This window comes from Petromyzon marinus, chromosome 36 (genome assembly GCF_048934315.1).
Source record: "Petromyzon marinus isolate PM22_M1 ecotype Great Lakes invasive population chromosome 36, UKy_Petmar_22M1.pri1.0, whole genome shotgun sequence".
In the NCBI taxonomy this organism is placed as follows: domain Eukaryota; kingdom Metazoa; phylum Chordata; class Hyperoartia; order Petromyzontiformes; family Petromyzontidae; genus Petromyzon; species Petromyzon marinus.
Window position 1 is genome coordinate 6,444,498 of NC_133702.1, and position 24,866 is coordinate 6,469,363.

At 48.3% G+C, this 24,866-nt stretch overlaps 1 protein-coding gene across 1 annotated transcript; it reads left to right on the top strand.

The window, feature by feature from the left end:
- The first annotated feature begins 2,092 nt into the window (after positions 1-2,092).
- On the top strand, positions 2,093-22,554 carry LOC116949360 (RIB43A-like with coiled-coils protein 2). Its single transcript, XM_032966587.2, has 7 exons — positions 2,093-2,464; positions 12,254-12,335; positions 13,050-13,373; positions 15,502-15,620; positions 17,517-17,744; positions 19,338-19,504; positions 21,540-22,554. The coding sequence occupies exons 1-7, from the start codon at positions 2,360-2,362 to the stop codon at positions 21,619-21,621; spliced, it is 1,107 nt and encodes a 368-aa protein (XP_032822478.1). The 5' UTR covers positions 2,093-2,359; the 3' UTR covers positions 21,622-22,554.
- Positions 22,555-24,866: the final 2,312 nt, after the last annotated feature.

The window sequence follows — 24,866 nt, forward strand, 5'->3', positions numbered from 1 at the left end:
CAAGGTAAGGATGATTACATCACATGATTCTAATCACATGCCTGGCAGTGCATGAAACGGGGCAGAGCCAGAAGACTTTTAAGGCTCTTCGGACACGTTGCCCGGACGGACTCCAGGGGGCCCTGCGCTCGATCGTCGACGGAAACACCGGTGGCGAACCACGGCCCGACTTGGACACGCACGATCGAGGCCAGCCTTCGACAACACGGCCTTGGCTTACATTCAGCGTGCTCGGCTTGCGCGGGATAGGCTTGCCTGGTGGCGGCGGCTCGTGGGCACTGCTACGCCCCGAGGGTCATGCACGTGATGATGATGGGGACGATGAAGATCCTGATGGATTGGCAACAGCTTTGGAAGGCCTTCATCCGGCGTTGGCTTGGTCACACTGCCAATATTTACCTCCCGGCGCAGCCGTTCCCCTCCCCCCCACTTGAATGCAAGCACGTGTGTGTGTGGGTATATATTCCAAGTATGTGTATTCATTGAATGCATGACATTTCTACGAATATTACAGGCCGGGTACCAGCCCATACGATGGACAAGATTTTAACGACAAATTTTGACTTTGCATTTAATCAGTTAAAAACCCACCGAGCTGTATAGCTCTTTTTTTTTTAGAAGCGACCTGGCCACAAATGATAGCTCAACGAAGTGGCTTACAATGTATGTGGAACTGTATAGTCGCAGTAAAATACTCTAAAACGCGTGTTTCTAAATGTGGAGAGGAAAACCCCGGCGAGGATCCGGAGGAAAACAAAAAAAAACTACGCAACCACGTTTCACGAGTGACCTGAAAGCCTCAAAGGCTTTTTTGCCTTCTACATCCCCGGTCAATTTTGAGCTCATCGCATCTCGCGCATTGTGGAGAGCGACCACAATGATGGGGGGAGATGCACACAGGAGCGCCACGGTAGCTAGGAGATGTTAACTACCTCGCCTGGTATGCAGGAGGGTCGGAGGTTCGATCCCGACCCTGACGGCTGCTGCTATATATTTGGAGTTTGCGTGTCTCCGTTTTCTCCCCGTAGCCGCGTGGATTTTTCTCCAGGTCCTCCGGTTTTTCCCCGTCCACATTTAGAAACATGCGCTTGGCTGCGATACATCACCACGTGGTGATAAGCCAACTTCGTTGAGCTGTTGTTTGCAATGGCCAGGTCGCTTCTGAAAAAGAGCCACGTAGCTCAGTGGGGGCCCTTACCTGGCAAAATAAAACAATTGTTTGAAAGTTTACATGGCAAGCCATACCATCCACACTACGACATCCACGCCCACTCGGCCACGAGCCCCTCCCACGCAGCCAGAGGCCCCGCCTTCTCCGATGGAGGCCCCGCCTACCCATTAACGGGCACCGCCCACCCACCTGCTGACCACGCCCACCTGTCACCACGGAGTTTGAAGACCGATGCATGTCGGTTTTTGGTGCACGCTTTGTAAATGTTTCGTGTTTTTTTTTTATATCCCCCCCCCCTCCAAAGCAGGGATTTTGAATTAAAACCTGCGACTGCGAGCCCGCTGGCTCTGTCGCAGAGCCACCTGGCCGAAAAGTGTACATTGTTTCTGTCTAAACACTCGATATATAGGCCACATCCGATCAAACAACATGGACTGTAATCACTATTAGTGCAATTACACCGTGAGGGTTCTCCACGGTTAAGCTGCACTCTCTGTTAATCGTGATCGTAAACGAACGGCAGACCCATACATTTGGTTATTTTGAAAATGCCCACTCCAACCATACCCCCCCCCCTCCACTACCCGACACAGCCAATCCAAATTAAGTGTTCACGTCACCCTTCCTGGGTAGTAAGTGTTATTTTTTTAATTGCTTATGCCTAAAAAGTATAGAAAACGGCTATTATTGTTCCCCACAAACTTTGCTTTTGTGACCAGGGCTTTATGTGGTGGAATGACACAAACCGCACACCACGTGTTCTCATTGAAAATAGGTACATTTAAAAATATCACTGTCCTGGTCACAAAATAAAAGTTTGTGGGGAATAATAGCAATTGCATGTACTTTTGAGGCATACACAATTAGGAAATAACACTTACCACCCAGGGAACAAATAAATGGTTTGTTACACAGCGCATAATCAAGGCTGGGAAGAGTGGTCGCGTGTGGGAGTGGTTAAGGCGACGCGTTCATGAATGAACGAGCCCATGGCAACCGCTTTTGTTTACTTGACAGCGGCGCTCCCAGCTACCTTCCATAGCTCTCCTCTCTTTAACAGCCTCTTCGCTCCTCTTGTTTTTAAAAGTTCTTCTGCCTTCGTTATCGCTTTCCTTTTCCCCACTCCCACCTCGTCTCGCCTCGCCTCGCTCCCCCCGCGTCCGCTAGCACAGAGGCCAAACATTAAAAATGTTTCAGCTGGAGCAGAGGGAGGCTGCAGCCATTGCCAGGAGGCGCCGGCTCGAGTCGGAGAGACGGGGTCGCATTTTTAACCCGAAAGTTCGCACCATCGGGGTGAGTGTGCAAGCATCACCCCACTCGCAATGGATGCATCGCTGCTACACGCGCCGGGTTGTGATTTTTTTTTTCAAAAAAATGGGTCGTTTGCCCGAAACGTCGCCTATACAAGTTTTTTTTCACGTATTACTTTGGCGGCAGTGTTATGGACGAATTGTGTTGAGTTTGTTGTTGTTTGTGCTCTTGCCACCTACTGCGACCGCCTCGCAAAAGTCGTGATCGTAGCGAGGCAATCTCAGCAGAGCGCGCGGCGAGGTTCTCAACAGACCAGAGTGGTTCTAAACATTCTTCAACATTGTCCAATTATTGTGTAAAGTACAAACGCTCGTAAAATGGTGCTCAAGGCGCAGCCCCGCAAACTTTAAGTTGGCGCAACCTCAACCAGCATTGGCTCAACGTTGCAATTCTAAATAAGTATCAACTCATAACGGTCATTCTACGGCCCTGTCAATCCACCGCTGGATGAGGGCCTTTCCATTCCACGCCGGTCTCGGCGGGGAGTTTGGCCAGTGCGGGTCGGTGACGGGAGCATAGAAGTACCTTACAATAACAACCCCAGAGGTGTTGGCTCCACTTCCTTCTGCTGCTCACCCCATAGCCCCATTCAGATAACTGAACCCCTCAAGGCCAGCAGTACGACATGTACACCTAAATCAAATGAGCGTTTATAAAATGTCTGAAGATTGTGGAAAACCCCCCAAGGAAGATCGTGTCTCTTTCCTGCATCGTTTGTGTCTGTTGAGTTACCGCAATGTGGCTGGTGCGGGTATGATATTTGACCCCTCTCCCACTGGTTACCTGGCCCGTCATCAGAATCTGAATTATTTATTTCTGCTGCAGGAGGAATCCGATGAGCTATGAAGCGCTTTATTCGACAGATGTCCAGTAGGAGCGGGTTAGAACGTTCCAAATTTTAAAAAGAGATAGAAGTGCAAAGTCTTGGAAAGGTAAACAAAATCACTTCAAATATTACAAATAAAACTAAACAATTGTTTTTATCTTACCAGGTAAAGGTCATAGGTATTCACTTGTTTTTTTTTTTAAACAACCTGGTCACAAATGATAGCTCAACAAAGTGGCTTATCACGTGGAAATGTATAGCAGCAAAAATAATGGAAATAATCTCAACGCATGCTTCTAAATGTGGAGAGGAAAAACCCGAGGACCCGGAGAAAAAAAATCCACGCGACCACGGAGAGAGAGAGAGACTCGCAAACTCCAAGAACAGATCGGTGGTTGAAGCTCCCTCCACGCGATCCATTCTTCACCTCGCAACACCGCAACTCGGATGTTTGAGCCGGAATTAGGAGATAGTGGAGGTGCTCTCCCCTTGCTGCCATCAACATTGTTGATTCGGTGAAACGCCACAAATGGATGCGATTTAAACGCCATATGCACCGTAGTACCAACGCTTGACCGAACTTAGGGCAATGGAAAGCAATTTCATAAGCATGAGGATCAATACGAATTGGTCTCAGGCCCTTAGCCACACAAAAACAAAGATCCCCCCCATGTTTGCGAGCAACCTACACGGCACACGAGGGGGTGGGGAGGGCAGCACCACGCCCGACCGCCTTTGTCTCCCCAGTGGAGAGGTTTACGCACCGCACCAGGTACTCATTTGAGGCTGAGTCGACCTAAGCGAGGAGGTCCAGGACCGGTTCAGATGACCGTCACCGTTGTTGGCCATGAGCGGGAATCAAACTCGGGTCGCCGGGTTCGTAGCGCGGCGCGCTAACCGCTACTACGCCACCGCTCCCCACAAACGCGGAGTAACCACCCGCAACAATGGCTACACTTAAACTACTCGACAAGATTAAATCATAGATGACAAACATCACCTGGAATGCTCCCGATCTCACCAAATCTTGGAAACTATTCAATGTTGAGACTGCGCAGTGCCTGGGATAGGCGACTCGCCAATAATTGAGGCTGCTGTGGATATACGTTATCAGCAGAGGGCGATGCACTAAAAATTAAGTTGGTGTACTGTACTGTGGTCCAACAGCTACATTCTCCTGCCTTCACAGACCAGTACGGTCAAAACAACCCCCACTATCCACGCGGCGTCACAGAAGGCCCTCATCTCGCCAGTGGATCGATGAAAAATTAGGGCTGCACGTGTCGAAGATAAAAGATAAACGTGGAAAAAGATTACGTAGCACAAAGACTCACAAACTCGCAGGGGCAAACTCACACAGGGACGCGGGCAAAAATTGTAAAACTATTTTTTTTAAATATACCAGGTAAGGCCCATTTAACTATATAGCTCTTTTTCAGAAGCGACCTGGCCACAAATGATAGCCCAATGAAGTGGCTTATCACGTGGAAATGTATAGCAGCCAAATACTCCAAAACGCTAGTTGATTTTAAATGTGGAAGGAAAACCGGAGGACTCCCGGAGAAAAATCCACGCCACCACGGGGAGAGCCACGCAAACTCCAAATATTGAGCAGGCGACAAGTCGGGATGGAAACCACGACCTCCTACATACCAGGCGAGGGAGTTAACATCTCGCAACCGCGGTACTCCGTCTGACACAGGGGACACAGGCGAAATGCGTACAATTCTTTAAAGCCCGCCATGGAAACACGAACGACCACTCTGAACGGCTCCGGGACCAGACCTCTGGCGAAGATGCCAGGGATATTGCGCGAGGCCTCAAGGTGGATAAGCCACGTGCCGAGGCGTAATAACGACCAGAGCGAAACCACCCCCGAAGCAAAGAGCCACTCTGGCACCGAGGACAATGTCCTCCGGCTCACCCACCGGGCATTGTGCTCAAACACTGGGCGCGGGAGGGGAAAAAAACACAGCAATTGACCGCGTTGGAAATAATAAAGAATTTCAAGATAAAGTTGGGGAAAGTGCTGTTAGCGAGTAGCAACCTATGAAGGCCGGAATAGCACACGAAGGGGTGGGTAGGTGGTCAGCACCACGCCCGGCCGCCTTTGTCTCTTTAGGTGGCGATGCTTACACTGTACCAGGTACTCGTTTAGGCCGAGTCAACCTAGGGGAGGCCCCGGACAGGTTTAGATCATCGTTGCTAGTGGAGGCCGTGAGCGGGATTCGAACTCGGGTCGTAGGCCAGCGCTCTAACAAAGACAAAGATCCCCCGTATAGCCTTAGACTGTTGGGGCAAGTGCCGTTAAGCGAGCACCGCTCCCCACACAGACACGCTTACTCAGACATACCAACACAAACCTACACGCAGCACTAAATACACACACCGACACGCACACATACCCTTGGGCACACAGACAAATATCCCCCGAGTAGCCTTAACAGACTGTTGGGGCAAGTGCTGTTAGCGAGCACCGCGCTAACATACACACACGTACATGTACAGCCCGATTGTTTGTCCACTGCTGGACAAGGGCCTTCACACTGCTGGACAAGGGCCTTCACACTTTTTTCACCACAGACCTAACCCCGACATTTCTCAGTCAGCAACGGGTCTAACAACAGAGATCAGCTCCCAGGCATACCGGGTTCAAACCTTGGGGGACACGTGGCAACCGTACGGTCCACAACAGTACTGGTTGACCTGACCATACTTCACCACGCTGGTTCAGTGAGAAGAGAGCACAGAATAACAACAAATCGAGTTTGCTACACTGCGTATGCACGGTGGTCACAGACTCAACCCTGCATAGCTTCTGAGGATATCCGATGCGATTGGGCTGCATGTCACCCGACTTGGTCACAGGCGACGCAACGCTCTCTCTCACCGTAAAGTCCTCGCTTCTTTTGTCATCCTGTGGGTGAATCATTGAGGGTGCAATTGCGTCCCGTTGAATGCTAATACGGTACGGTGATCGTGTATTTGCTCCGACGCCGATGTGTTTTCGCACAGCGCAGTTCGCTTCACATGGCGGGGGGAGCCGAGAGTGCTGCGTCTCTCAAATCAGAGGGATTTTAGCGCTTAATCACAGTGGCTGGGGGCAGAATATAAACTAGCAGCTGTACTACCCGGCTTCGCCCGGGACTTGGATTCACCACGGCCGGCCGCCTTTGTCTCCCTAGTGGCGATGTTGACACACCACACCACACCACTTACTCGTTTGAGGCTGAGTCGGCCTAGGACCGGTTCAAATAATCGTCGCCGTGAGCGGGAATCGAACTCGGGTCGCCGGGTTCGTAGCGCGGCGCGCTAACCACTACACTACAATGCGTTACGCTTCCAGATGCGCGGGTCAGATGACAGATTTGACGTCACAGCTCACTTTGCCGTGCAAAAAAAATATGCATTATTGAGCTCCCCCCCCCCCCCCCCGAAAAAATATAAGTGTATTTGTTTTAATTTTTGCATGGTGTACGGTCTGGAAAGTACCCACATGGCAAATTTCAAGTTTGTTGCATGTCGGGAAGTACACTGAACATTTTGAGCAGATACACAATCACAACTTTGCCTTTTATATTAATGGAGATAAACCGTGTAAAATAGATTGCTTTTACAATGTGATGCACGACACTCAAGAGGCCTGGCATTTATTCCCAAGTTCAACAGCGAATTATTTGTTTCCCTTATATATGGTTATATGAATTGGCTAGACACATCCTGTACAATGGTCGATGCACAAACATTTTTTTAATATACAGGCTATACATAGGGACAGCTGGAAGTCCCAGCGTGATATGCATGTCAAGATGACAGCACCAATTTGGCTACATTCTTAGGGACAGAATATCAACTATAAACCGCGTAAAATCGGTTGCTTTTAAATTGTGATGCAGAATAGTCGAGCGGTCTGGCATTTATTCCCAAGTTCACCAGCGAATTATATTTGTTACCCTTGTATACGATTACGAATTGGAGAGACATCTTATACAATTATTCTTCGTTCGTGTGGCATGCAAGCAACAGTTTGAATAGATAACGTCAGGGTTGAATGTTAAGGTACTTTAACCAATCCAAGGCGGCAGTAGATGCTGTGTGGATTGCAGCGATACCGCCATACTGTGCTATGATCGACATTAATGCTGAGGTTGCAGAAATGTGGTCTGGAGTTCTCTCCTTTTGGCCATTGGGACCTCGGGGGGGGGGGGGGGGGGGGCGCTACGGTGTCGAGATGTTAACAACACCTCGCCTGGTATGCAGCAGGTCGTGGGTCCAATTCCGACCCTGACGCCCGGATATTTGGAGTTTGCATGTCACTCTCACCGTGGTCGCGTGGATTTGTATCCGGGTCCTGCGGTTTTCACCTCCACATTTGGAAACATGCGTTCAGAGTGATTGGCTGCTATACATTTCCGCATGATAAGCCACTTCGTTGAGCTGTCATTTGTGGCCAGGTCGCTTCTGAAAAAGAGCTACATATAGTTCGGTGGGCCTTGCCTGGTAAAATAAAAAGTTTCGTTATTCCTCTGTTTAAGTCCAGGCTCAAGACTTTGTTATTTGTCTCTGCCCATGAATATCTCTCTCTTCCTATGAAAATAGTTTTTTTTTTAATCGCCGTCGCCTTTCCGTCACCTCGTCTCCCCCTCTGCCCTACAGCATCCTCCTCGTTTCCCCTCCTGCGAAAGAATAACACCGTACCAGACTGTTCTCTTCGCATTATCTAGTAGAAGCCGCACGTTTGCAGGAGTTGTACAGCGCCTTGAGACGTGGTCACATTCGGACACTTTACGAATACAAATTGCATTGTACGTACCAGAAACAACGCTGCACTTTAACTGGAACGTTGATAATAATAATATAATAAATGGGCCAATTGGGGTTAGTTGTTTAAGTCCGAAAATATCATGCAAAAATCTTGCACATGTAGCGATTTATTACGGAGGCAGTATGAAGCAGAATCATGTTTTCTTAATGTAATGCAGATCTTCATTTCAGCCACAGCTGTCGTGGACTTAACTCAAGAAAATATTTCCAAAACCCGGCACACCGCATCCAAATGCATCTCTCATCCAAATGCATCTCTTGCTGCGGCTGCTTGCACCATGCCACCTCCCTGGTTTAATAGCCCCCCACACCCCCCACCCCCAGATATTATTCAGTGACAAATGAATCCCCTGGCCTCATGGACAGTGTGACAAAAAAAAAAGGTCCGGTCCATGAGCAAGGGTTACAACATCACGAATGCTTGCGAGACGATGACTTTTAGCTCCGCATGCAGCCACTTCATCCCGCTTGGCTGCGCCTGGGACTTCACGAGTGGGGGGGGGGGGGTGCAGAGATCCTTGTGGAGAGGATGAGGATGACCTGAAATTTGACATTCACTCCATTGCAGCCGGTTCTCTCGATTCCATCGTCGTAATCGTCGTGCAAAATTCGGCTGCAACGCATTTCACGACGAGAAAATTTGCTCTGCAAATTCCCGAATCAAGTTTTGTTTAAATTATCGTCATCGTCCACCCATCCACTCCGATCAATCCACTGCTGGATGAAAGCCTCCCCAAGTCACTGTGCCATCATCTCTCACGATCGTGCGACGGAGTATTCCACCCAGCACCGACACACGCGGGCTGACGCTCTGTTTGAATTAATACGGAGCAATAAAAAAGGCACGCACAATCGCCACTTTACATTTCATTATAGCCAACTCCAATGTCAAGGCACTTATCGTTACACTTCATCAGTGCAGCGAGATTTAACTTAAAAGAGTATGGCTAACATTAGGTCTCGTTAACACATTCATTCACAGTGTTATTCATATTCAGTGCTTTACGCGTCACAGCTGTATGTGGTTAAGAAGGGCACCCAATAGCTGTTTTATCATTCAACGATTCATCAATTCATATCAGTCGATGAATCTTGCTCATTGAATCATGTTTACCAATCCAATGCGTTCCATTCATGGATGTCGTAATGGGCTCACGTGACCCCTTGCAGCCTCTGGAAGCCACTCCATTCACCGCAAAGTAAAACGAGGAATTGATTCTTGATTCAGATCAGTCAGGTCACCACGAGCTCCCAATAAAGTAACTGGCCAAATACCCTTCTGATTATAATTAGTCGAGAGACGGTGAGGTTTTCCAGGATAAAGTATATTATTACTACTATTACAACATTCGGCTGTTCAAGTATTCTCGGATAAAAAAAACAAATAAACGAAGAGCAACATTAAAAGCTTGAACTGCTGCAACACTCCTCCTCTCAGCCAGCCAGGAATGTAACTTGAAAATTTAACAAACAACGAAAAATCATTGGGAATTCCAACTTGCTTGTCACAAACGCAGGAGGTCCGAGCATTGCACTTGGCCTTCACTTACCTCCACTGCTTCATTTGCACCACTTGGCTGGCTGGCTGGCTGCCTGCTGTTTATGCACACAGTTCACTACTGTAAAAAAAAACAAGATCCCCCCCGTATAGCCTAAACAAAGTGTTGGGGCAAATGCGGTGAGCGAACGCTTATGAAGGCCAGAACGGCACACGAGATGGTTGGGGTGGCCAGCACCACGTTTACTTCTGCACAAAGACAAAGATCCCCCGTATAGCCTTAAAAGACTGTTGGGATAAGTCAAGTACCCCAACAACTACTGCACACTCCACACACACGAGACATCAGTGTGGATTATCAGCTGCCCGTGAGCCCCATTCTCACTCGAATCATTTACAAAAGTCTCACGTGTTCCAATTTGTGCCACTAAACAACACTGAGTACATTGTATTTTTGTATTTTTATTAACGCTAACGTGATCGAGTAGGTATAAGCACAGTGTCTCATATCAAGTGAGATTCTATACCAGCCAAACCGGCTGCCTAATTAAATAATTGATGCATCGGAAATTGGAATGAATGCCACGTGGGTTATATTAGCAATTCAAGCCCAACTTGCTTGCTCAGTTGATCAAACAATTTAACTTTGCACACAGAGCCACATGAAAGGCAATGATCATCGCTATTATTGAAACCATAATGTCGCTATCGTGTCTGCGTCAACAGGGGCCCATCCTTGTACTACTGTTGGTTTGTGAGTGAATACTACAATGACAATCAGGGATCTTTCAATGCGCCTATAGCAGTGTGCTTTATGTGCCGTGAATAAGGGCCCGTTGCCCGAAACGTCAGCTATTATTTTATTTCTTAAGCCAGTGTTATTGATAGATGTTTCTTTTTAGTGTGCTTGTACACCGCTGTCAACGCAGCAGCATCAGCAGTGGCATTGCCAAGATGATTTGTTCCATAGGAGTCGAATGCGATGACGCTTTGCAAAAATATTATAATTTCGCCATCCATCAAGAGCAGTTACTTGCGAGAAACTACAACCGACCGTTCACTCCATTAAATGTTTTTTTCTGCCCGCTCTCTCCAGGTCAGCTCGTGCCCTCTCAAAAAAGCACAAAGTTGCACTTATATAAAATGATTTGTCTTGGCTGAGTGTGGTGTATGGCTCAACTGTCCACGAACCGAGGCATATGCCAAACGTGCATCAATAAATCATCAGTGGCACAAATGCTGAGTAGATGTGCTACTGAGCTGTGCTGATTGATTGATTTTAATCTCAGGAATTCAACTGCCTGCTTCCCCTTTTATAGAATATGGAGCTTTTCAAACTAAGCACAAAAAAACTTGTCTCTGGTGCAATTCATGTCATGATTAACGTGGCACTTGATTTGAAGAGTAACAGTCTATGTAGGAAGAACACAAGGAATGTAATGTCTTGTTCTATATTATATAATGATACTGTTATTATTATGATGATGCTTGTTTACCTAGGAAAGTTTGTCCTTCCCCCACAATTCTGATTAGCACGGTTGGCTACGTACGGTCCGAAAGAAGTTCAACATATTTACTGAGTCTCAATACTTGTTTTCAGAAGGGGACAGTTGTCACGGATGGCAGGCAATGTTCCTGTTGTGTGTAATACCAATTGATTCATTTGCAGGTATTTTTTTCTTGCAATTGTATGTTTGGCCAATACCAGTTTCAATGTTTATTTTCATATGGGAGAAATCTCGGAGAGCCCGGAGGAAACCCATGTAGAACAAGGGGGAGAACATTAAAACTTCACACAGAAAGGCACCCGAGTCAGACTTGAAACCAGGCGCTTCTTGCTGTGAAGCACGAATGTTAATTACTGCACCGCCAACCGATGCTATAACATTGCGACACCGCTTTAAAAGCCAGGCTTTCTGTACAACTAACAATACACTAACTGCACGTAGCGCCTTTCACAACAACACATGCTCCATGAGTGCTGTTGAATAAAAAAAAACAATGATATAACAAACACAAACCAACAAATACTGTCACCAGACAAGGACAAAGTAACATAACAACAACTATTTTAAAAAACGTAGCTTTGAGATGAGATTTAAAACCACCAAGTACAAATCAAAAAAATCAACACCATCATTTAAAACTGCCAATGCAATAGAAAAATGTACAGTAGGTTATCATAATCAGAATATGTATTTATACTTGAGGAATCCGATGAGCTATGAAGCTCTTTTTTCTCACAGATGTGCAGTAGGGACGGCTCAGAACGTTACAACAACAAACAATACAAATAAACACGACGGGAGTGCAAAGTATAGGAAAGGAAAAACAAAACACAAATACAATTTTTTTTATTGTAGATATATTACGAGTTAAAGCCCACTGAGCTATTAACTTGTTTTTCAGAAGCGACCTGACCACAAATGACAGCTCAACAAAGTCGCTTATATTCGCAGAAGCAATGCGAGTGTAAAATAAAACATTCCAGTATGAAATCGCGGAAATGGTAAACGTGGATAAACTCTGAAACCCCCGTACGCTGTAGACATCACCGTGCCTGCCTGCCTGCCACGTAGACTTCGTGCTCAGCTGTAACTCTCGCTCACAACTCCCCGTGCAGGTCGACCTGGATGGCCTCAACGAGCAGGTGGAGCAGAGGAGGTTTCGCGAGCAGCAGGAGAAGACGAGGGAGGAAGCCTTTGGTAACGCAGACGCACGTCTCGCTCTGAGCAATAACAGTAGCGTTGTGACTCTCAACCCAACTGAGGTCGAGACGTTAGCTATTCCTGTCCATTTGTCCATACGTCTGTCCGGCTTTCTGTCCGTCTGTGCGTAACGTGGGGCACAATTCCCCTAAAGATAATTATCCAACACGAATGCAACATTCGTACACGGCTGCGTTTGCTGCTAACGACAGATTTACGCACACACGGCACAACGCGTTCCGTATACCTCCTCTTACTCTGCCTTGTAGCTACTTGTCACGTGCCGTCTGCTCCAGTCTTATCAGTCACCTGGATTATTACAAACCTGTCAACCCCTTATCAGTGCCTACCTTATTACAGACCAATTCAGATCTTATTGGTCACCCCGTGCCCTTATAAATCTCAACGTTCATCCTACAAAGCCCCATCACAAGGGAGAAACACAAACAAATAGACAAAAATGTTGCTGCCCATATTCGAAACGGCTGTACGCCGTATGGACCTGAAAACTCAATTCCCCTGTACAAGAATACGGATACAGCCTATAGGTTACAGCTATGTTCCGCACACCGGCACACCACGTAAAGCCGTGTGCCTCCTCCTCCCTCTCTCTCTACGTCCTGCGGCTCTCGAGTCCCGCTGCCGACTCGCTCTCCGGCCTAGCAAAACAAAAGCGTGCCCCCCTTCTCCCCCCCCCCTCCACCGTTGCAGCGGACGCAGCGATCCGGCACGATCGCATCGCGATCCTCCTGGACGAGAGACAGCGCGAGGAGTCCCGTGCCCTCGATCGCTCCCTCGCCCAATACTGGGCTCGCTGCCAGAGCGCCAGCGACAGGTCCCAGCCGCCGGCGGGCGTCGTCGGCGGAGACTCCGACGTCGTCGCGGACGAGGGAGCGGTGTCGGGGCTGCGCTCCTTCGCGGGCGAAGACCTCGAGGCCGGAGAGCGGCGCGGTCTGCAGAAGGAGCAGCAGAGGAGGTGGCTGCTGGAGCAGCAGGAGGAGAAGCGGCGAGCGCAGGACGAGCGGAGGAACAGAGGTGGCGGAATCCGGCGGCGGTGGTGGCTCGGGAATTGTTGCAGCAGTTGTCGCGAGCGTTAAATGTAATCATCGTCACCACCACCATCATCATCATGAGGTGCAAACCGCTCGCAGGGCCAAGGAACATCGTCTTTGCAGCTCCGAATTGTCGTCACGATCGTCATCTTCATCGTTATCTCTTCATTTTGAATGATGATTATCATCATCGATTAACTACGTATCGTTCATTCATCAACAATATCAGCAAGTATGACTCATTTATAATCATCAATTAACAATCGATCGTTCATTCATCAATATCAGATAATATGACTCATTTGTATTATTAATCATCCTTTGTCGTCTTTATCAGCTTTGAATCATTCATCATCATTTGCATCGTCCGTTTAGTAGGAGCCATTCATTATATTATCAAACATCTCAACGACTTATGGCATAGGTCTACGGTTTGACACGTACATGAAAATAGATGTGGCGTCACCATCCCAGCATGGATAAAAAGTCAGTCTGCCTACGTTCGAACAACGGTACATTTGGCGAGCATAAAATAATGGACATTTTTTTTCTCCCCCAAAAATTACAGTCCCATTGGGTTTGACGTGCAATGCCCGAGCGAAAAGCCACTTCGTGAGCATAGCAAAAGAATACCCACACATCTCGAAAGTGCGAGAAGCCTAGGGGGGGCCCTCCGAAAGCCGCATAGCTGCCCGTAGAAGGCTCATGGCCACGTTGCCGATACACCGAGAGCCATGGGGCCCCCCAGCCAACTGCCCGTGCTCACCGCCACCTCCCCCCCCCCCCCCCCCAAATAAAACATTAAGGCATTCCAACTTATGACAAATAAGAATATGCATTGCCCCTTTCTGGCAATAAAACAGGTGTTAAAATGTTCAAACACCAAATTTATACTTTTTTTGCAAGGAAGCAAGTGTGCATTAACCACACGTACCGGTACGTAATAAATGCTCTGATTCGTGGCATTGTCTTTGTACTGTTCGCCTTTTGGCATTCTCTGGTCTGCAACTGGTGGTGAGACTCAGCCATAAAGGAGTCTGTTTCTGGTGTAGGCCAATCCGTTTCAAAGAACATCCATCTATTGTCCGAGTTTGTTTGCATGTTCACCACAAGTACTGTGTGTGGTTAATGTGAACTCGATTCCTTGCAAACGGTTTGTATTTTTTGTGCTTGAACATCTTAACACCTGGTTTATTGCCAGAAAGGGGAAAACCTATTCTCATTTTTCATACTTTGATACTGGCAAAACGGTCCCATGAATGCATTCCAGCTTGTTTGTTGTGGAGGAGCAACGGCACTTAAAACCACAGCGGGGGACGGACTTTGAACACCGGTGCAGTTACTCTGCCTCCGCACCCACTCTGTGTGTGTGTGGTTGTTTTTTGTGACCACGTTCGCGTCTGAAAAATAAGTTAATACCTCAATGGGTATTTACCTGGTAAATAAAATGTTGTATTTGTATATTTTAAGTCAGTTTTTTTTTACCTTTCCTATACTTTGCACTCCTATCGTGTTTTTTTTGGTACTGCTTGTTTGTTGTTGTAACGTTCTGACCCGCCCCTACTGGACATCTGTGAAAAAGAGCTTTATAGGTCATCGGATTCCTCCAGTATAAATACATATATTCTGATTCGGAGTGGGTATGTGTCACCATCCCTGCTTACGGACAACAAATGACAATTATCTGAACCAGTCCTGGGCCTCCCCCCCCCCCCCCTAGGTAGAATGGGCCTTAAGTGAGTGCCTGGTGCAATGTGTGAACATCGCCACTCGGGAGACAAAGGCGGCCGGGCGTGGTGCTGGCCATTCACCCCCCATGTGTGCCGTGCGCGCCTTCATAGGTGTTCTAGATTTGAGGCTTTCGTGACTGCAAGGATCCATACTCTTTGGTTCTATTCGGTAAAGTCACGTAGGTAAAAAATTTAAACAACCAAAATCACGACGTTTCGGCCACAACACAAGCGGCCTTCATCAGGTGAAGGGACCAACCTGTCCAGCGGACAGCGTTGGAGGTGTTGCTCGCGAACAGCACTTGCCCCAACGGTCTGTTAAAGGCTACACACGGGCTCTTTAGCTCTGCGTACGTGTGTGTGCGCGCGCTCGCGTGTCAGATGAGCTGTACGATGCTATGCGCCTGGAGATGGACCGGCGAGCCATGCAGCTGTCTCTCGCCGAGGAGTCGTGCCGCCGCGTGATCCTTACCGCCACCAAGGATTTCAACCGTGCGCAGGTGGGAGGGGTGGGAGGGGAGTCAGGGCAGTGCGTACGGAGCAAGGGGCACGCGGCACGAGCAGCGAGGCTGCAGCCCTGGGCCCGTGATTTTGAGTGGCCCACAAAATAAAATGCTACACTACGGCCAGTGGCGCTCCCCCTTGAAATTCTGAAATGTATTTTATTGGTTTTTTTTAATATTATTATTAATACATAATGTAGCTGGCCAGCGCCATGCCCGGCCGCCTTTGTCTCGCCAATGGTGATGTTTGCACACCACACCAGGTGCTCATTTGAGTCTGAGTCAACCTAGGGGAGGCCCAGGACCGGTTCAAATATTTGCCACTGTTTTGGTCGTGAGCAAAAATCGAACTCGGGTCGCCAGGTTCGTAGCGCGGTGAGCTAGTCGCTGCGCTACTGCTCCCCGTACCACCACCACCACCACGTCCGTCTTTGTCTTTCTCTTGGCGCTGCGCCTTCGACTCTCCCGAGGAGAAGGCGCGGCAGAAGTGCATCCTGTGAGCCTCGCAATCAAACAACAACATTAACATTTAACCGTGTGGTTAAATAATGTTATATATAACATTAACAACATCAACGACAACGGCGAATGACGCTCGTGTAACGATGGCTCCCGTGCCTGCATGTGCGCGACCCGGCTAAGCGTTTGTTAGCCAGCTGGAAATAAAAAAAGTGTAAGCGTCGCGCTAAATTGAACTCGATCGGTAATGCCTGACAAATGGCCGATACAAAGACACAAAAGCCTGAGCAGCTGTGTGATAATTTGGAATCAATCTTGAGATTTGCTGCTGCTGATGCTGACAGTGATTTGCTGAGGATGACAATGATTTTCCACGAAACATTTTTTTGTGATGCCAACATGATAACAATGGTTGATAGAGATGATGGCGACTGCGATGATAATAACAACAACATGCCTCTCTGTTATCTCTCCTCCACACAGTTAACACTAAGCCTGTCATGTCCCTCCTCGGAGACAGTTCCTCCACACCAATGTTCTTCACTCATTTTCAGAGGGGGTGAGGGCGGGGGGTACACTTAAGATCTCAGTGTGTGGTTAGCCACACATTTGGAACCATTGGGTTTTGACAGCATGATGGGGCCTTTGTCACATTTGTGTATTGCCGGGGGTCGCACGCCGGAGGGCCGCACGCCAAGGGGCCGCACTGTGGGCTGCCAGTGGCCCGCGGGCCTTGCAATGAAGAACGTAGCTCCACACGGTTAAATTATGCCACCTCGTGTCCTGTCCCCTGGGCTACAGCCCATCCACACAGAGCTGTTTTATTCAGAATAAACATCAGTGGCATAGCCTCACCTCCAACCCCCCGTCTCCCATTCCTCCACTCCTCCCGCCCCCCCCCCCACCCTCCCCCATGCCACAGTAGCGAGATGTTAGCTCCCTCACCTGGGATGCAGGAGGTCGTGGGTTCGATTCCGACTGACCGCTGTACGTTTCGAGTTTGTACGTCTCTCTCCGTGTGGTCACTTAGATTTTTCTCCGGGTCCTCCGGTTTTTTTCCCTTCCACATTTAGAACCAACACGCATTTAAATTAATTGGCTGCTACTATAAATTCCACACGATGATGAGCCACTTCGTTGAGTTATCTACTACTACTGTTTCACCAGGTAAGGCCCACTGAGCTCTGTAGCTCTTTCTCCGAAGCGACCTGGCCACCAATGGATGTCTCGACGAAGTGGCTCATCACGTGGACATTTAAAGCAGTCAATACACTAAACGAGCGTTAATTCTAAATGTGGAGGGGAAAAAAAAAAAAACGTAAGATATCAGTTTAGTTCTAAATAACAGAGTGATCCATATCCCCACCGCACTCGTAAACCCGGCGGGCGGGCGGGCGGTGTGCGGTGTGCGGTGTGCGGTTGATTCGCCTCCAGGCGGAGGAGCAAGAGGCGAAACGGCGCCGGGAGCACGAGCAGGAGGAGGCGGCGTCGCAGGCGGAGATCGCCGCGCTGCTGGAGGGCGGCCTGCTCACCGAGGACCCCGCGCAGGCGTCCAGCGCCCTCAGCCCGCTGCGCGTCGTACCCGACCGCTGGAAGGGCATGAGCGGCGAGCAGCTGCACGAGATCCGCCTCGCCCAGGAGCGCCAGCGCGAGGAGAAGAAGGTCCCGTGGGCAGCCGCGCAGCGCGTCCTCGACGCGGTGTTGGGGGCAAAATTCTTGGGGGGGGCGGTGTGCCCCGGGTCAGCCGTTGTCCTAACAAAGCAGAGTCAAAGTCTGAATTGAGATGAGGCGGTGCTCAATTCCCACAGATGGAGATTCCACTTTCCTATGACTGAGCTGAGGGATGGGGGGGGGGTCTATCCAAAGGACAGCCACTGTTGACCTCCCAACGAAGTGGTAATAATTTTATCGACCCCGGAGGGATGATGGGTTAAGTCAACCCCCAAACCGGGATTTGAACTTGCAGGTTTCAAATTGCGAGCCACTCGCACTACTGGTGGCCAGGTGGCCGAGCAAAAAACAAATCGTTATTTCGATATAGAAAGTAAATAATGGGTGCCATTAAGAAGGGACACTACCCGAAACGTTGCCGGTTATATATATTTTCCTTTTAGGCCACAGTGTTATTGATGAATATGTTTCAAATGTTTTGTTAATTGTGCTTGTGCACCACTGCCAACGCAGCATTGTCAGATAATTTGCTTAAAAACCAATGCTGTTAGGCTGCTGTGGGAGGCACGCTGTGGGCAGCAAGGTGGCAGTGCCGCAAAATCCGTTATTGTACTGCACCACGCTCCAATGTGTATGCTGCACGCCTTCACCAGCCTCCAACGACCAGCGTGAAGTATTGTCAAATAGCACCTGACGACACACATGGCATGGGAGGCCCTTTTCCAGAAGTGGATTGACGATAAGGGCCGTACACGTACATGTTACATATACTGCGTGCAGCAATACATTTATCATTTTGTCTTGACAACGGGAACAAATGACGCACATATGTATGTTTAACAACACGTAGGCTTTCACTACCAATATTATCCATAAGAGATTTTGGGCTGTGTTTGGTGATGGTGGGTTTAACGACACATTTATATGTACGCGAACTAACCCAAAAACCTCTCTTATGCATGTATGTTGAACTTCTTTCGCATCGTATGTAGCCAACCGTGCTAATCGGAGGTGACAATACAGAGCAACGTGACACATTTGCATGCAAACTGAATGACAAATGTCAGTTCGTAGCACGTGCATTCGTAAGCCTACGACGACTCGCTGCTGTCCCATGCAGTCACCGTGTCTAGCAGATGTTGGACAGTGTTCATCAGTGCCGACTTGTATAACTACACCTGCGTGGTGGCGAGATGTTAACTACCTCACCTGGTATGCAGGAGGTCCTGGGTTCAAGCCCGACCCTGACACCTGTATATTTGGAGTTTGCATGTTCTCCCTGTGGTTGCGTGGATTTTTGTCTGAGTCCTACGATTTTTCCCATCCACATTTAGAAACATGCGTTTAGAGTATAATGGCTGCTATAATTTTCCACGTGACAATAGGCGACTTCGTTGAGCTATCATTTGTGGCCAGATCACTTCTAAAAAAAAAAAAGAGTTCAGTGGGCCTTACCTGATAGAACAATAATAGTTTAGTTCCATCGGCATGGCATCCTGCATTGCCAAGCGTCGGCAGACCGGCGACCGAAACCTCTGAAGCTCGCCGCGGCTTACTACGGCCGCAACGATCGGTGGCGTGCAGAGGCTGGAGGAGGAGGCGCGCCGGCGAGACGAGGAGTGGGAGCGCCAGAGCCTGCAGGCGGCACGCATCGGGACGCTCTTGGAGCAGGAGCAGCAGCGTAGCGCCAAGGAGCAGCGCCGAGCCCTGGACAGCACCAACATGCAGCTGGCCAGCGAGCAGAACATGCAGTGAGTGCAAAGACAAAGAACCCACCCCCAACTACCTGCCCCACCCCCCCCGTATAGCATTAATATACTTTTCAGGAAAGTGCTATTAGTGAGTAGCAGCACTTACAAAGGTCGCCACGGCACACGACGGGGTGTGCGGGTGACCAGCACCACGCACGCACGCCCGGCCGCCTTTGTCTCCACAGTGGCGATGTTCACACACACACACAGCACCAGGTACTCGTTTAAGGCTGAGTCGACCTAGGTGTTCGGTTAATCGTCACCGGTGTTGGTGGCCATGAGTGGGAATCGGACTCGGCTCGCCGGGTTCGTAGCGCAGCGCAATAACCGCGAGGCTAACCGCGGCGCGACCTCAGTGAGTACGCACACACAGACAAAGATCCCCCACATAGACATACAGGCTGTCGGGGCAAGTGCTGTTAGCAAGCACCTATGAAGGCCGGCACGGCACTCGAGGTGTTGGTGAGGCCAGAATCACCCCTCGTGTCACCGTTGTCTCCCCAGTGATGATGTTAACACACAGACAGCACCAGGTACTCATTTAAGGCTGAGTCCTAGATGCCTAGACGGGCGAGGGATTTTATCGATTACACTTTGTTTTCCTTGAATACATGTAGTTATATATCAATATGTAGTTATACTTTACAAGCCAGCTGAAAATGTTCTCTTATCCACGTGTGCCTCCCCCTGTCTCTTGAACGTAATTCAAAACCTGCAGCTCTCTGTGCTTCTTTGGGCATTTTCCAGCTTTTGTTGCGTCATTTTCCTCGTCAACGTCCGTGTTTTCTTGATCCGCGTATCATTCCAGGTCGTGTATGCTGGTGAAAGCCATTACTCTACGCATATCGTTCGATTACGTTTCGTTAAGGTGCCAAGTTCGGATTTCCAAGCGTTCAACATGCTCTCGTTCGCCTCTCGACCCCGCTCCGTTTGCGACAACTGCCCGAGACACGCAAACGCCGTGCTCACCCCGGTTGAAAGACATCGCCTTGACCGTTAAACAAATGTAAACGACGGCCAAGACTAACGACGGAGTGGCCGCCAAAGGAGGGGGAACACGTTCGAGAGGACATTTTAACCGTGGAGATGGAGCGACGAAATTAGCTCGTAGCGCGGGAGGCTAGATCTGGATTGTTGTGTGACGAGATTGTGAGACATGGTGGCAGCATGCAGAGGCCTTCATCCAGCAGTTTCTAGATCAAAAGCAACCCTCTTAACGGCACATGCACTGTGCTGACATGCATTGCAAAGGCACACACATCAGTTTTAGTGCACGGGGTGGGGTGTGGCTAACACCATGCCCAGCCACCTTTGTCTCCCCACTGCTAATTTATAACACACGCGATGCACGCCCATAATGGAGTTCTTTAGAGACAATTGCATGGCTACAAGGTGTCTATTTCCTCTGGCTTCTCTGGTTTCCTACCGAACAGCCGCACTCAATGAAGAACATCCCAGCATAGGGCCTCACTGAATCTTGAGACTCAGCCAGGCGTTCCTGGATGAATCAAAGAAGCACTGTTATCATTATTATTTCAACACAACGCACAGACACACGGAAATCGCTGACTGCACAGTACACCAACAGCTATCACACTCTGTCCGTCATACTTTCACAAAATGTGCACACATGGGAAACACGCCGTGGGCATTCAAACCCTGAAGTGTGGCCTTCTGTAAAGGTGGGCCCATTTAACATCTCAACCGAGGAGGGAGGCACGGCACAGTCAATTGCTAAACAAACTCTAAACATGTAAAATCAACAAACCGAGTGCACGATACAATCTCCTTTCACCTATCGTTCATTGTACCAAATCATTTCGAAACAGAGCTTTCTACAGAGGGGTTCAGACCCCTCCAGACGCCCCCCCACCTCCTCCACCACCGATGCTACGAGGATGTAATAATGAGATAATCCGTGATTACCTTATCAGCGAGTTTACGTCACCACAACGTGAACTTTACCTGAATTCCGTGCGGCCTGCAGACACACACCCATTCATTCCTTGCTCGGTGCGAAATATTTTATTTGCAGCCGAGAATTCCTGGAGAAGGAAGTCTACAAGAACACTCCGACGGAGCAATTCTTCGCCCAGTTCAACACGTCCAGCCGTTGAGCGGTGGCGCTGACGAATCTCACTCGACGGAGAAGACACGCTCTGTGATATTATTCTTCTTCTTCTCATAATTAAGCACGTATCGTATTGATCACAAAGGTTTCCCATAAACCAGCCACAGTAGAACTCGGGGCCAATGGCCCTGCATTAATGAGTGTTCAATAAATCACGATTGTGGTAGAGGTACAGCTGGTGAATGTACAACTTGCTGTATTCACGGCAGTGATCTAGTGAACGACATTGTCAGCTCAGGGGATGCGGAAATCGGTCAGGTGGGGCCCCAACATTTGATTTGTCTCGCACGGTCGCACCGAGACTATTATAATAACGCGTCACCTCTTGCCTAGTCACATAATCGTTACGCTCAACGGTCTAAAACATTAAACACTTTAGGGGCGCTCCGTTTTAACAAAATGCGGCCACTCCAGCTTCGTAGTAGTGGTACCTCTTTGCTATATAATTGACACGTATCTGATTAAATATCCCAGAAACGGAGTTCTATATGAAGATATTTTCACAAAAAAAAGTAATCCATAAGAAGTTGTTTTGGGGTTAGATCGCGTAAATATATAAAATAGTGTACACGCGGCCCGTTTATTAATATTGAATCGGCTCTATGTACGCAGCGTGTCGCGTGGGACGTGTTTCACAATCATCGGGCGCGTGCAGCGTGCAACGAGTTGATTTGAATGTTAGTACGTTTGTAAATGCGGAAGGACGTAGGCGTGGTGGGGGAGGTGGCAGTGACTGGAGTTTGGGAAACTGGTGTCATTTCTACTGAATTTCAATCAAGTCTCATGCCGTGGGTGTGTGTTGCCTGATGTGTGTTCTGCAATCACGTCTACAGGGGGCTCGTACTAACCTACAGGCGTAATCATTGAGCAACGTATACCTCGATCAGTAATAACAATAATAAACCGCATTCGCAAAACAGTTGCCGAGTTTGTCTATTTTACTTTACTCTGGTGGAGCGTGTGTCATGTGTAGTAGTCCACGTGTCTACTGACACGATCGAGTCAAATTACAAAGAACTCGTGTCAACAGAGATGGCCAAATACCACAAATGTAGGACCCCCACCTGACCGAGACATTCCTTGAGAATCGGTTAATTTATATATATTTTTATAGATAAATGACACGCGTTTATTACTGGAGCCACGTTAGCAGTCAGCAGAGGGCGGTGAAGCAAATCCATTATACTGCACTGTACTTCTATGGACCCCCACGTGTGTTCTCCCCCCTTCACCAGCCCGTGCTGAGCAGCAGTGATGCAGTATGGTGCAAAGACCTACGTGGTTGTTGGGAGAGGCTGTAACTGGCAATGGATTGACAATAGGTTATAAACGTGCACGTTCATATCAACACCATCACCGCCTCGAGGTTGCTGGACACGAGACAACTCCTAGACATTCATCAGCAGCACGCAACTTTAATTTGACATTGAAGGTAGGTGTCTTGACTCAAAGAGCACACGCTCCGCAAGTGGTGGGATGGTTCACTCAACTGTAAAATCAATTACAGCACAGGACATAAAACTTGACCATTTCCAAATTGAACACGAGCCTCCCTTTGGAATGTTTTTTTTTGCTATTGTCTCGAGATGTTTGCGCACAGCAGATTGGCGGATATTTTAAAGTAGCACTGCCATCGCGATCTCAACCTGCCTGCAATTATTCCTGTAATTTCGTTACCACAGAACCAATAATGCATTTTTGCTCAGGTGTGCCGTCAATAATGTATCACAAGTTCATATTACACTGTGGATGAACGAACACAAATCCACGAACCTGGACCCTAATTGTATACTCCACACTATTGTGCATGCTTTTTTTCGTTTTAAACCGGTGGTTCTTAAACTGGGATGCACGCACCCCCAGGGAGTGCGAGATACGTCAGATTTATTTTAGAAGGTAAATAATCGAAAAGACAAATTCAGCACGGGCACGTAAGTACAACTACTTTGTTTCATCAAAGCTGTGTATTTATTAACATGATATATTTTTAGTTCTATCGGTAAAGTCACGTTGAAGGGAAACAACAAAATAATAAAATATATATAAAACAATAAAAATTCTCACGACGTTTCGACCATCTTCAGGTGAAGACGACTGTTTGTGTTATGGTCGAAACGTCGTGAGAATTTTTATTGTTTTATATATATTTTATTATTTTGTTGTTTCCCTTCAACGTGACTTTACCGAAAGAACTAAGAATATGAATTACTGCAGTCACGAAAGCTTTAAATCAAAAATGATATATTTTGTTTACGTTTAAGAACCAAAGGGTTGCAAGCCTGCAGTAAAGGTTAAGAACCACTGGTTTAAACCATTCTGGACGTGGAGGACCATGCATATTAACCCAGCGCCTTGGGAGTCGAGAGTTTGACGGCTCGCACAAAAGTTGTGATAGTCCCAACCAAGCCCACTGGGCCTGCAGAGAGGCCCCATGGAAATTTGGCAGACAGAAAGTAGTGCATTGACTGTGTGTGCAGCTTTACGTGTTATCTCTGCATGCACGCGTCTTCTCCCGTATTCCGACGACCTGCCACAAACCACGCGCGCGCGCACGAATGGCATCGTTTAAACATCCTATCGTAGGACCCTCCATTCGCAAAAGCGTTCTGAACCCCCGTCGATTGGGAATGCCTTCTTCGCATAATCTGTCCCTCCAATATCAAGTCTCTCTCTCCACACGTCCCCATGCATCTGTCTCTCTTGAAACTCAGCGAGGCTTTCGTGGGAAAAGAAAAACATAAATGCATCGCTATTATTGTATACTAGCCTTTTGCCAGTCCAAGGACGGGTGTATTGCAGTAAATCTGAAACTTGCAAGCGAACAGCAGACCGCGATGTGTTATATTCATTGCATACATTCGTGTGCAATTTGTAAGGGCGCGGTGACACAGACCTATTTCACTTAAAGGTTATAATCCCTTGTTCATCATGACGTCCTTTTTACTTTGATGTCTCAACAGCGTTACAGAGATCACGTAACTTGAAGGTTTGTAGTGAAGGTTGTAAGTTGACGCTGAGGAGGGGGGAGGAGGCGCCTCACCCCCCCCCCCCCCCCCATGTGGAGTGACGTCAGCCGCTAATTATTATTAATGGAGGGGGGGGGTGTCCATTTGGAGGACGTCATCTGTTCATGGTTATTAATGAGGGGGGCTGATCGACGTGGAGTGACGTCACGCGCAGGACACAGACATTCTTGGGTAAATATAGTAGTAAATTACCGGATTATCCGGT

Excerpts from the sequence above, each read along its gene's own strand:
- LOC116949360 (XM_032966587.2), top strand. The coding sequence starts at position 2,360 with ATGTTTCAGCTGGAGCAGAGGGAGGCTGCAGCCATTGCCAGGAGGCGC. Across the intron at positions 2,465-12,253 it reads CGAAAGTTCGCACCATCGGG|GTCGACCTGGATGGCCTCAA; the intron begins GTGAGTGTGCAA and ends CTCCCCGTGCAG. Across the intron at positions 17,745-19,337 it reads GCCAGCGCGAGGAGAAGAAG|AGGCTGGAGGAGGAGGCGCG; the intron begins GTCCCGTGGGCA and ends GGTGGCGTGCAG.